This window comes from Schistocerca serialis, chromosome 8 (assembly GCF_023864345.2).
Source record: "Schistocerca serialis cubense isolate TAMUIC-IGC-003099 chromosome 8, iqSchSeri2.2, whole genome shotgun sequence".
In the NCBI taxonomy this organism is placed as follows: Eukaryota; Metazoa; Arthropoda; class Insecta; order Orthoptera; family Acrididae; genus Schistocerca; species Schistocerca serialis.
The window spans coordinates 332,228,783-332,241,626 of NC_064645.1; the positions used below are offsets into that span (position 1 = coordinate 332,228,783).

Genomic DNA, 12,844 nt, shown 5'->3' on the forward strand with positions numbered 1-12,844 from the left:
TGATGTCATTTACAACCTGACTATTGCACATGTGCAGACGATGAAGGACTTCCAACTGCAAGTGATTTTTGCACTGCTTGAACAAATATCCTGTTATTTCATTGTTTGGTCATCTGTAGAGCTAGATGTCAATGCATAATTTCTTTTAATGCCATGTTGGATTCCATCATTCTGAAGCTGAAGTGCTGTATTTGGTAGTTAACGTATTATAACTTGCATGCTAAGAAAATGCCACGCTTAGATGCACTGACATATAAAAGATATACTGAATTCGTTGTGTTTTTGGCACCGCAGGACATAGAAGAAGACAGGAAATATGACATTGGTGTACAAATGTGCTACAGTTAATCTATCTTTGTATAAAGGTGGCATAATTCAGTACTGTAAAGTAGGAAGGCACAGATACTATGCTTGTACATATAGCATAGTCATGAAAACCAACAGAAAGCACATCAAATAAGAACACAGTGACTTCACACCAAAACAGTGTCGAAAAATGCATTTTCCCTGCACTGTTACTTATCTTTTGCTTCTCCCAATTATTTTCCAAAAAGGTATGCATATCTTCATGCACACAATGGATGGATATGATGGATGTCATGAAAGATTACTAATGACTTGGCATGAGACAAACACACACACACACACACACACACACACACACACACACAAGTAGCAAATAGAAATGGTGACATAGTTAGAGATGGTGTACATTAAGAACATAAAATCCTCCTCCACCACCATCACCACCACCACCACCACTAACAACAACAACAACAACAACCAAGCAAACAAACATTCATTCATGAGGAATTTGCATGAATGATTACTTATCCCAGTTATTGTTGCATTTGCTAATGTCATTTCTTTGATATAACATGTAAAAAATAAAGATTCATTTGGAAAAAAAGCAATTAGCCTTTAGAATTATAACTAAAAAGGAAAAGACCATGTATTTTGTTTTTGTTGGCAAGTTTTACACTTGAATTCCTTGTTGAAAATGACTATTTTTATAAATACAAAGATTTCTGCTGCATGAACATGGAGATTTATTTTATGCATTTTACTTTACGTTGGGCATTCACTGTACTGTTGTTACTTCCACAAGACTTAGATGTTCTCAGTATGTAGACATGCCAAGATGTGAAGATTGGAATATGTTGGCTTTGGAGTGTTCATTGCTCTCATGGCTCTTTTCTAAATGAGATCATTGTCTCAGCTAAATGAAGAGAGTAAGGAGAAGCCTGTAATATACTTTGTTCTTTGTTGCAACTGAATAATGTGGGTTTGCCATTCTAGTATAATCTAGATCCAAGAGTCTAAAACAATCTCGTTATCAACACTAGGTATACATCAGAAACATTAGTTTAGATATTAAATATCAGAGTAGTAGTTCTGCAGAGTATCAAGTTGAAATCAATCTGCTGCCTTACATCAGTACTCCTACAGGAAACCAAGGTTGTAGAGCAATAACATCACAGAAATAACACTCTTAGAATGTGATTTAAAGTTTTTTCATTCTTTTATTAGTGTCTAATGATGAAAACAAGTGACAGGTAAGGGGATAATGGTATAAAAGGTGCTCACAAAATATATCTCACATATAATATATGAAAATTGTATTATGATGATAAAACCTATAGGTTGTCAATCAATAATATACCAAAGATTGAAATTTCTAATTTAAGATGTATATGTCCCTAACTTTAGAAATAACGTGAGGCCTAGAGAAGGTAGTCCACGTGAGTACAAATGTGTCTTGTAAACAAAATGATTTATTCAACACAACTGACCAATTTAAACCACTCAGTAAACATGTACTAACATTCATACTGAGAAAGTTCAACAAGAACTGTGGAATATCGTAGCATAAACTGACAGCCTCAGCAGGAAGTAATACTCCATTTTGGTTGATCAATGAGCCCAAGGATGGAAAAAAAATCAGCTTTATAAAAGCAATTTTTTAGCACACTGAGAAAAATAACTTCAACATTCTGAAAGATGACTAATAGTTTTTTTGGCTAATAATGTGCAAATAAAATAAAATAAGGGAATTAAAATAAGTCAAAATAACAAATAATTTTACTTCTGTCTAATGTAACTACATAAACATATTTAAATTCTGTTGACAGTTTCCAAATACAAAAGTCTGATTTGTTTTCATTGGATAGGAGAGCTGTCTCACTGTATACACTCAGCTTTGCACATGAATGCCTCTGCTGTTTTGTGAGATTGGCAGAATTTCCAATGCCATAGTCTGGCTGCTGCTTTAAGTTGAAAACCACCAGAGACCACAACTTGAACAGCTGCTTAGAAATTGCAGAAAGCACTGTTCAAATGCAGCTTTTGTTTTGTGCACACACATGACAGTTTAAAATTGTTGCTCGGACAAATCTTGTTGTAGTCCACAGCTTGGAGAAAGGATTCATCCAGAAGCTACTAAGTTCTCAGTCAGAGGACACAGAAAACAGTGCAGTCATCATAATGTGGAAATGGAGCAATTTATCTGACACCAAAAACATCGACATCACTGATTTTTGAGCCAAGGCTGGAAGCATTTCCAAAATGGCTACGATTATAAACTGTTCATGTGCTGCTGTGGTTAAAACAGGCCATGCGTGGCAAAATGGTACCATCCAAAACCGGCACCAAGGCAACAGTGCTGCACCACAGGTCGCAGATGACTGGGGTGAATGACGGCTGCAGACATGTATAAGGACAAATAGATGTGCAACTGTTGAGCAACTCACTGTCCAGGTGAACCAAGGGGCTACCAACAGTGTCTCCTCAATGACCATTCACTGCACATTGCTACATATAGCCCACAACACCAGGCGCCTGGTTCAAGCACCCATGCTGACTGCTATTCATTGGCGAAGCAGGCAAAAATTTGCACACCAGTACTGCAACTGGACTGGTGACAGGTGGCCTTTTCAGATAAATCACATTTTATGCTCCATCAGTGGCCAATGGCGTGTAAAGCATGAAACTTCTGAAAGTAAGCACACTACAACAGAAGGGTCGAGGCCAGAGGAGGGGGCATTATTGTCTAGGGAATGTTTCTGAAGCATTCTTTCGATGATCTTGTCCTTCTGAAAGACACAATAGATTGATACAAGTCTGTATCCATCCCTGGCGACCATGCCTACCCCTACATGCAGTTTGTTTTATTTTGGCACAATGGCATCTACCAGCAGGACAATGCAATGACACAGCATGACACAGCTCGCAGTTACAAGTGTGGTTCAAAGTGCACTAGCGTTAAGTTCACCGTACTCCCTGGACTTAAACATAATCAAGAATCTGTTGGACCACTTCAATGGCATGACTGCGGCAAAAGGTTATTATTCAGTCTTTTGACAGGTGGTCACAGTAATGTGTCTGGACCACATAATCACTATTATGCAACTGTGAAATGCCTTAAAGAGAAACATTCTTCTGTAAAAAGCCAATGTTCAAGGGAGATTTTTTTTAATTTATTAAAATCATCATCTTTTTCAAGAAATAGTTACAAAAAGTGAAAATTTACAAGCCTATCATTAGAATATAAATGCATTCTTTCAATTTCAGTACACAAAGAGATACTAACCTCAAGTATTTTTCGTGCAGCACGGACACGACCACACTCCACAAATGCAAACACCAGGTCATACAAACTATTAATTTCACCGTGAACTTTAGTGCTTAGATCAGTCAAGTGCTGAAGCATATCCGGATTCTCAGATTGTATAAGACGGCGAGCCAGCTCATTTTTCCATGGAGTACATGAATGGTGTTCAACACACCATTCAAAAGCCTGCATTGCTTGTGGAACGTCTTCTCTAAATAAAAATTGTAATTAAAAAGTATAATTAATATGTTTTAGCATCATAGATGTATCCTTTTAACATTACAAATTCACCAACATAAATAATACAACAGAAACTATTAGAAATTTTATTCTAAGTAATTTGAATTTGGTCACTGTACCTTACTATGCAGGACTTTACAAGAGGTCCCAGCATGATATTGTTAAGTTCAATGAATTTGTTTTCTGCCAAAGTTTCTAGCAGTAGTTTCACATCATCCGTACGACCTTCTTCGGCAAGAGTATTAAGCATTCTCCATGCTGTTGCATTATACACAAATGTCTTCTCCGGTGCTTTACTTTCACGTGGTAATTCTTTAAGATATCTTAGGGCATCTGTAGCAGAGGCCAAGAATCAAATAAGAGAGCAGAAATAAGACTTAAAAATAATAATTATTACACATATCTCTATAACATATATCAAAACTAAGGGGAAGTTTTCTATAATATTCAATGTGATAAATGACAGTTAAACATTTGTTAATTGTATGAGACACAGAAAATTTATGAGAATTATTCACAGATGCAAGAGAAAAACCACACAGCTAAAGCTGACATAGCATCTACTGAAATGATATCTAACTATTCCTTCCATGGTTATTCATATATTACACAGGGTAATACTTCATTTGCAAAACACTGGAAGAACCAGGTATGTATTAACCGGTCAATTATCTTTGCGTATCAAGGTTGAAGAGTAATGACTGAATAAATGACGGCATAGGTTTTTTTAAATGTAAACACAGTAGTGTAATGCAGAGTTCTTTATGATTCTAAAGGATGCTAAGATGGCAACCCATCACAATCAGCGTACTGCAAGCAGAGGTACATTCACTATGAACACTATTTATTTTCTTTTGATTAGTGCTTAATGCAAAATCAACAATGACCTGATACCTAACAGAGCACTAATACAAACAGGACAAAATGGAAAAAGGATGGTGGTGAAAATTATGGATTTATTTCAATGCATGACACTGAGGTCTTTAGCACCCATACTGAACTGTTATGAGACAAGGGTATTAAGCATTCTCCATGCTGTTGCATTATATACAAATGTCTTTTCTGGTGGTTTTCTTTCACTTGGTAATTCTTTAAGATAGCTTAGGGCATCTGTATCAGTGGATAAGAGCCAAATAAGAGAGCAGAAAGGTAGTGAGAGACAGGAAAGATAAGGCATGGAAGATTTGTTTTTATACAAGGCTGGGAGGATAATTACGGTCAGTGAAGGCTTCAGTGAGACTCTTGTTATATTTTGAGAGGGACTGCTTGTCACTGCAGATACGATGACCACAGGAGGCTAGACTGTATGGAAGGGACTTCTTGGTATAGAATGGATGGCAGCTGTCGAAGTGAAGGTATTGCTGGTGCTAAGTAGGTTTGATATGGATGGAGGTACTGATGTAGCCATCTCTGAGGTTGAGGTCAACATCTAGGAAGGTGGCTTGTTGGGTTGAGTAGGACCAGGTGAAGTAAATGGGGGAGAAGTTACTGAGGTTCTGGAGGAATTATGTGGATTGTGTGTCCTCACCTTCAATGCAGATAGCAAAGATGCCATCAATGAATCTGAACCAGGTGAGGGGTTTAGGATTCTAGGTTTTTAGGAAGGATTCCTCTAGATGGTCCATGAATAGGTTGGCGTAGGATGGTGTCATGCACGTGTCCATAGCTGTACCCCGGATTTGTTTGTAGGTAATGCCTTCAAAGAAGAAGTAATAGTGGGTGAGGATATAGTTGGTCATGGCGACTAGGAAGGAGGTTGTTGGTTTGGAATCTGTCAGGCATTGGTAAAGGTAGTGTTCAATAGCAGTAAGGCCATGAGCATAAGGGATGTTAGTGTAAAGGGGGGTGGCATCAATAGTGACGAGTAGGGCACAGTGAGGTAAGGGGACAGGCACTATGGTGAGTCAGTGGAGGAAATGGTTGGTATCTTTTATATAGGGGGTTAGGTTCCGTGTAATAGGTTGAAGGTGTTGCATCTATGAGAGCAGAGATTCCCTCAGTGGGGGCACATTAACCAGCCACAATAGAGCATCCTGGGTGGTTGGGTTTACAGGCTTTGGACGCACATAGAAGGTGGGGGTGTGGGGAGTGGTAGGGGTGAGCAGAGAGATGGACTCTATAGAGAGGTTCTGGGATGGGCCTAAGGATTTGAGGAGTGACTGGAGATCCTGCTGGATTTCTGGGATGGGGTCACTGTGGCAAGGTTTGTAGGTGGATGTGTCTGACAGCTGGCGAGTCCTTCTGCCAGATATTCCTTGTGTTTCAGAATAACAGTGGTGGAGCCTTTATCTGCAGGTAGGATTATTAGGTCGGGATCAGCTTTTAGACGGTGAACTGTGGTTCTTTCTGGGAATGTAGGGCAAGTTTGCATGTTGAGGGATTTGGGGAATTATGGTGAGGCAAGGTTCAAGGTCTCCATATAACCTCCCAGCTACACACAGCTGCCATACTCTCTTTCCACCTCGTCTCTGTGTGCTCCCCAACAGCACGTCACTGTCCGCCATACCTACCCTATTCTCCCTCCCCCTCCCCACCCCAGTCTCCTCCTTACTCCCACACAGTCGCCACTCCCATCATGCACTTAAGCTGCTGCTCACAGTGTGGTCTCAGTTGCCTGAGACTGCAGTCGTGTGTGTGAGTTGCGTTTGTATGAGTGTGTGTGTAAGTGTGTTTTTGTCGTCTAATTTTGATGAAGGCCTTGCTGATTGAAATCTATATTTGTGGCAGTCTTTTTGTTGTGCCTATTTGCGACTCAGCATCTCCGCTATATGGTGAGTAGCAATTTTCATTTTCATAATACTGTCATATTTGAAATACGTAATCCATAAACTGGTGAGTCCTCTTAGCCAGAGTAAGAAGTCATGAGTCAGAGGACAATGACCTACATAGAGATGGGTTGGTGCCACTTCACACCGTGTCACAACTAGAAGGAAGATTGCCATCGCTAGGCTGTTGGTTTTACTGACACCTTATTTTCAGATACTTCTGCCCAGTCTGACTCCCAATGGCTTTTGATCTCCTGAGTCAACAATGAGCAAATAGTCTGCAGGCAGACAGCATATTTTATGCAGTGTGCCTCTGGCAAGTTTTCATGGCTTCCCCATTTCCCTGGGTTTCGACATGTCCTGGTGTCCACCAGAATACTACTTCCTACTCAAGCTCTCCTGATAATCTCTCACATTACTGACAACTTAATGGAATGGTTTACAGAACTCAAGAACACATGCCATGATCTTCATTTGTTCTCTTTCATAACACAAAGGAATATTGCTCTAGTGAACTGAAAAGGTGTGAGATTCTCATTATAGTCTGCACTTGAACCCATGCAAGATCCCAAGTTTGACCCTGCTTATAGAGTAGCATGCTTCATCCCACCAGGAAACAGTTTCCCTGAAGTCTTGGGCACAGAAGTAAAACAAGTCTCATGAAACATGCTGTTGATGTGATCTGCTCATTCCTAGACACTGTCTGTACACTGATATGCAGCCATCTGATTATACAGCGCCCGGTTTGCCTTGGTCAGAATCCATCTTGGCAGCTATCTTCTAGGGACTGTGCTTTCAAAGACCAGTGTGTGAATGAAAGAGCTGTAAGGCATAATAAAGATTGATGGCAGTGTCAAATATGTGCTCTGTCCCACTTTCATAAGACACAAATCTTCTGCTAACAAGGGGGCTATCAAAAACTCAACCACATGGGCAGGTGGTAAAATAATACTTTGTTTTACAAAATGGCTATGGCTGTCATGCATGTTTTTAAACACTTTTTATGCATTATCAAACAATTCTTGATAGCTTTACATTTTGTAGAACATTTTTTTGTATTTTGGTGATATTTGTTTTATGAGTATTAGGTCATGGTCCAAGACATATTTCTCTGCTTAACATTTCATCTTCCAATGGAAGCCAAATTGTTTATGCATATACAAGCAACGGTCGGTTGTGACATCATCAGATCGCTGCCTAAGATCATGGAGTCGTGCCAACATGTGTTACGGAGCTTTATTTTGTACTACAGCCCACAACTTGTCTAATTTCAAACCTGGCTCTTTACTGTGAAAGTTATTTCTGTGCCTTTTTAATTTCTACAGCCTAGTGTACATTCTAACATAGTAATGATTTGATCTTGATAAAACTCTGTTATCAGAGAAACAAATTTGATGGTTCCTTGGTCCAGTTCAAGTTTAGCTACTGCCAATTTACTCACATTGTGGCCATGAAAGTCTGCACTTTTATACGCTATTTTATGTTTACTTAATTCCAATTTATGCACACAAATCAAAATGTAGTACCAGAATGAAATTTTCACTCTGCAGTGGAGTCTGTGCTGATATGAAACATTGTGGCAGATTAAAACTATGTGCTGGACTGAGACTCGAACTCGAGACCTCTGCCTCTCACAGCCACATGCTCTACCGACTAAGCTACCCAAGCATGACTCACAAACCATCCTCACAGCTTTACTTAGGCCAGTAACTCTTGCCCATGAAGAAAGTGTTAGTAACAGTTAGTTCCAGTTATCCTCCAGCAGCAGCCTCATACTTTGACAGAGCCATGGTTATCATTTTTGTTATACTTACTTTAGTAGCCATGTATGGAAGTGAAACATGGACGATAAATAGTTTAGAAAGGAGAGAATAGAAGCTTTTGAAATGTGGTGCTACAGAAGAATGCTGAAGATTAGATGGGTAGATCTCGTAACTAATGAGGAGGTACTGAATAGAATTGGGGAGAAGAGGGATTTGTGGCACAACTTGACTAGAAGAAGGGATCATTTGGTAGAACATGTTTTGAGGCATCAAAAGATCACCAAGTTAATATTGGAGGGCAGAGTGGATGACAAAAATCGTAGAGGGAGACCAAGAGATGAATACACTAAGCAGATTCAGAAGGATGTAGGCTGCAGTCGGTACTTGGAGATGAAGAAGCTTGCGTGGAATAGATTAGCATGGAAAGCTGCATCAAATCAGTCTATGGACTGAAGACCACAACAACAACATTTACTTTAGTTAATTTTTGAAAATATATCATAGTTGGATAGATAAAAAAATCTACTCACCAAGTGGTGGCAGGACAACACACATATAAAAGGCATTACAGAAGGACGAGGGGGAAGGAGAAGGACTGATGAGGTTTATAAAACGGGGTATAGTTTGGAGAAGTCACCGATCACTTAGGGTCAGGGGAGACTTACTGCACAGGATGAGAAGGAAATCAGTTCTAGGAGAACACATATATATAGAAGGTATTACAGTTTGCAAATTTTCAGAGACAGTGGCTCCTTCATTTGGCAGAGGGGTTGAAGGGGAAGAAGAAGGGTGAAGGAAAAGGACTGGTGAGTCTTTCCTTCTCATCCCATCTGGTAAGTCTTCCCTGACCTGTGGTTCCAGGCGACTTTTCAGAACTCTACTCCTTTTCCTAAACCTCACCAGTCCTTTTCCTTCACCCCTCTTCCTTACCCTTTAATCCTTCTGCAAGAAGAAGGAGTCACTGGCTCTGAAAGCTTGCAAACTGTAATACCTTTTGTGTGTGTTCTTCTACTACCACTTGATGAGTAGATATTTTATCTATCGAATTGAATTATATGATCTATGTGTGTTTTTATTTAATTTATTAATGTAATGTCATAATATGTCTACTGTTTCTTATTTTTATTGGACTAGTGACAATTACTAGCAAGTTGAAACTGGTATAGTCATTAACCACATTATGTGAGGAATAACTGAAATAAACTTTACACCACATTTAACAACACATACAATTCTCACTACACTTTTATCTACCCTAAAACGGTTCTCTGTGATTTAGTATCATCAAAAAAAGTAAACTCATTAATGATGGATGCCTGCAAATCAAATAATTTCTTCATTTTTTAAATTTCCTGTAGCTGGAATTGTGCATATAACAAACATTTCTAAATTGTGGTGCTTTATTGCACCTTCAGTCCAGTTTCTTCCAGTTCAGGTTCTGATCTACATGTAGTCCTGAAAATTGAACATTTTAACTACTTTTATTCGAGTGTAGTAAAAACTTAAAGTAATATGTTCTGATGGTACCTATTTTACTGTAGCAAAAACTTACAGTTATGTGTTCTGAAGTTACTTAAAAAATGTTGAACTATAAGTATTGAGGCTGTCAAAATTTAATAATATATTTGCCTTGAAACATGTTTGCATTTTCAAATATTCCATTAGCTGCCCTTCAGAATGGGAACTATTACTATTTTTATCTATATACTCCATTCTTGTGACACCTTCAAAGAGGGCAAACTTTGCATCCTGTGACACTGCAAGTGGGGTATCTTTAAAGTATATGGTTCGGAATATTTGATTTCTTACAATTTAGAAGGAAGACTAGGGTTTATGGTTCCACGAAGAACAAGACCATTAGAGACCTTAGTATCTACACAAGCACGACAACAACACTAAATTACACTGTCAATGCAGATACTTCACAGACCGATGATGGCTCAAAAATAACTGAGGAACAAAACCCTGTGAGAGGAAAGAAAACTCATCATGCAAGTCAACCTATGGGAAGCATATCTGAAACCGTATACAGACGGACACGGAAATAAACTCAGTACTTGGCTGGTGTGGGCACCAGATGACCGAGACCTCACAAGAACACTCAGGACGAAGCAAAAGGGAGGCCCTGCAGTGGCTGAACTCAACATAAGCATTGGCCCACTCAGCTTACTGCTGTCTGCAGGTAAATACTTCTGTCAGAGGGTCTGCCCATATGTGCATCACACGTGCCTTCCATGGCCAGTTTCTGCACTATTCTACTGTACTACCTTGGGCCAGCTCACCATGTCCACTGGTGGGGATACTAAAGAGATGTAGCATAAGCTCAGATTGAGGAAAGAAATCGGCCATGCCCTTTCAAATTAACCATCTCAGCTTCTAATTTAGAAAGCCATAAGCTGAAAACCATGAACTTATCGTATTTCACCTTACTTTAACGTTTGTGAGAGGATATCACGGTTCACAAATCAAAAGCCATAGTTATGTTATAAAACATTACCAATTTATTAATTGTAACATGCTGTCCGTCAAGAATGCAGCTATATTAATTGATGGTCCTTGTAGAGTGATCATATAATGTAGAATTTCACAAGAGATATGAACTTCACTTTCCTGGCTGATACGTCATGGTTAATATGTGAAACTTTCTCCTAACATTTTGTCTCTGTTGCTGCTTCATCATTGAGAGCATCTCCAGTGGTCCGAGATGAAACACTAATGGAAAGTTTTACTTGTGAACCACTGTCTTTGGGCCCAGAATTTTAAGTCAAACTGTCAATGATTTTGTAATGTATATGGATAGATAAAAAATCTACTCACCAAGCAGTGGCAGTGAAACGCACACACAGAAGGATTTAACTTTTACAAGCTTTCGGAGCTAGTGGCTCCTCCTCCTGGCAAAAGAGTTGAAGGGTCTCCCCTGACCTGGGATTCTGGGTGACTTTTCTGAACTATACCCCTTTCCCTAAACCTCTCCCGTCCTTTTCCTTCACCCCTCTTCCTTCCCCTTCACAACTCTTCTGCCAGAAAAAGGAGTCACTGGCTCCGAAAGCTTGTACAAGTGAAATCATTCTGTGTGTGTGTGTGTTCCCATGCTGCCACTTGGTGAGTAGATTTTTTATCTATCGACTTACATTATATTATCAATAATTGATTATTTCCAATGTTATATCAATGGTATTGGTAATACAGGTCGATAGCAACTTATTTGTAGAAAAATATCACTGCAAACAGATTCATTACACAAGTATCTAAATTTATTGCAAAGCTCAGGGGAGCTACAGTTTATTATTTTATTACCAACTATCTGTACCTGGTCATGCTTTCTGTGGCCTGGTCTGCTTAAACTGACAAAGAAAGGATAAAAGAATAGAGAAAGTACGTGCTTCTAATATGTATGGGAACTGGATATACTCCCTAATCTCCTTCTCTCACCTGACTCTCCCCCTCTCCCTTTCTTTGTTTACCTCTATCTGCCCACCCTCTGTCCATCTTCTCCCCCCCCCCCCCCCCCCCGTTACAGTCCACCGCCTCTTCCCCCTTTTCTCCACCCATATCCTCCTAACCCCCCCCCCACCCCCTCTTCATCTTCTCCAGCCCTCTCTGTCTACCCATTCCTTCTTTCCCCCATTTTCTATCTTCATTTCCATTCACCCCTCTATCCATCCCCTCTTCCCCTGCCCCCACTTCTCTGATCTGGAGCCTTGTTTATTGTTACTGCAAATTCAGATACTGTAGTAGTATTTTAATCATAAACCAATAAGGTTGCTAATTGCATATGTATAAAGTATGTTGTCTATATGTATCTAAATGTTTATTACAGCAATGTGTAAAAACTTGAAGTAAGTCTGAAACATACATTTTGAGCTTTTGGTAACAATGTTTTCCCTTTATAAAGGGTGTTCCATTTTAATCTATACCGGACAATATCTCTGAAGTGACACAATTCAGAGATGGAGGGGGGGGGGGAAGAGAGAGAGAGAAGAAAAGAGCCTCTGGTAACAGGTGTAAGGTTTAAAGGGTGTCATGGAGTTTTTATCTTGAAATGACTTTGAACCCTGTTTTCAAGGTCAAGTTCATTTTTGCAAATGGTAACCCCCTATTTTTTATTCTATATTCGTATTCTATGGGGGGCGGGGATGGAGATGCATTGTTTGTAGGGAACAGTTTTTCGAAAAACCAATGGTTTGTCGCCAGGGGGCATGTCATTGTAACTTTCACATGTTACAAGCATCTCTAGAACAATGAAAATCTTGTATGGTTTCTGAATTCTGTCCACTGGTGCAATTTTTCTGCACTTGAAATGGGCTTGAAATTCTTCAGTAGGATTAACCTGAAAGCAAATACTGTGGGCATTAGCGGAACCCAATGTGCACCACGTGGATGTTGCCCAGTGGACTTCGCCCATCATTAGTACTGGAAAGGGCTGATTAACATGGTTCGCACTGGAAATTTAAGATCTCAGATAC

The 12,844-nt window shown here is 39.5% G+C and overlaps 1 protein-coding gene across 1 annotated transcript in view; it reads right to left on the reverse strand.

Moving 5' to 3' along the window:
- LOC126416065 (leucine-rich PPR motif-containing protein, mitochondrial) overlaps positions 1-12,844 on the reverse strand; it is a 190,843-nt gene that overhangs the window by 55,769 nt on the left and 122,230 nt on the right. Inside the window, exons 13-14 of the mRNA XM_050083541.1 lie at positions 3,970-4,183; positions 3,590-3,821 (exon numbers count right to left, since the gene is read on the reverse strand). Of these exons, the coding sequence (XP_049939498.1) occupies positions 3,590-3,821; positions 3,970-4,183 (446 nt within the window). The remainder of the gene's footprint in view (positions 1-3,589; positions 3,822-3,969; positions 4,184-12,844) is intronic.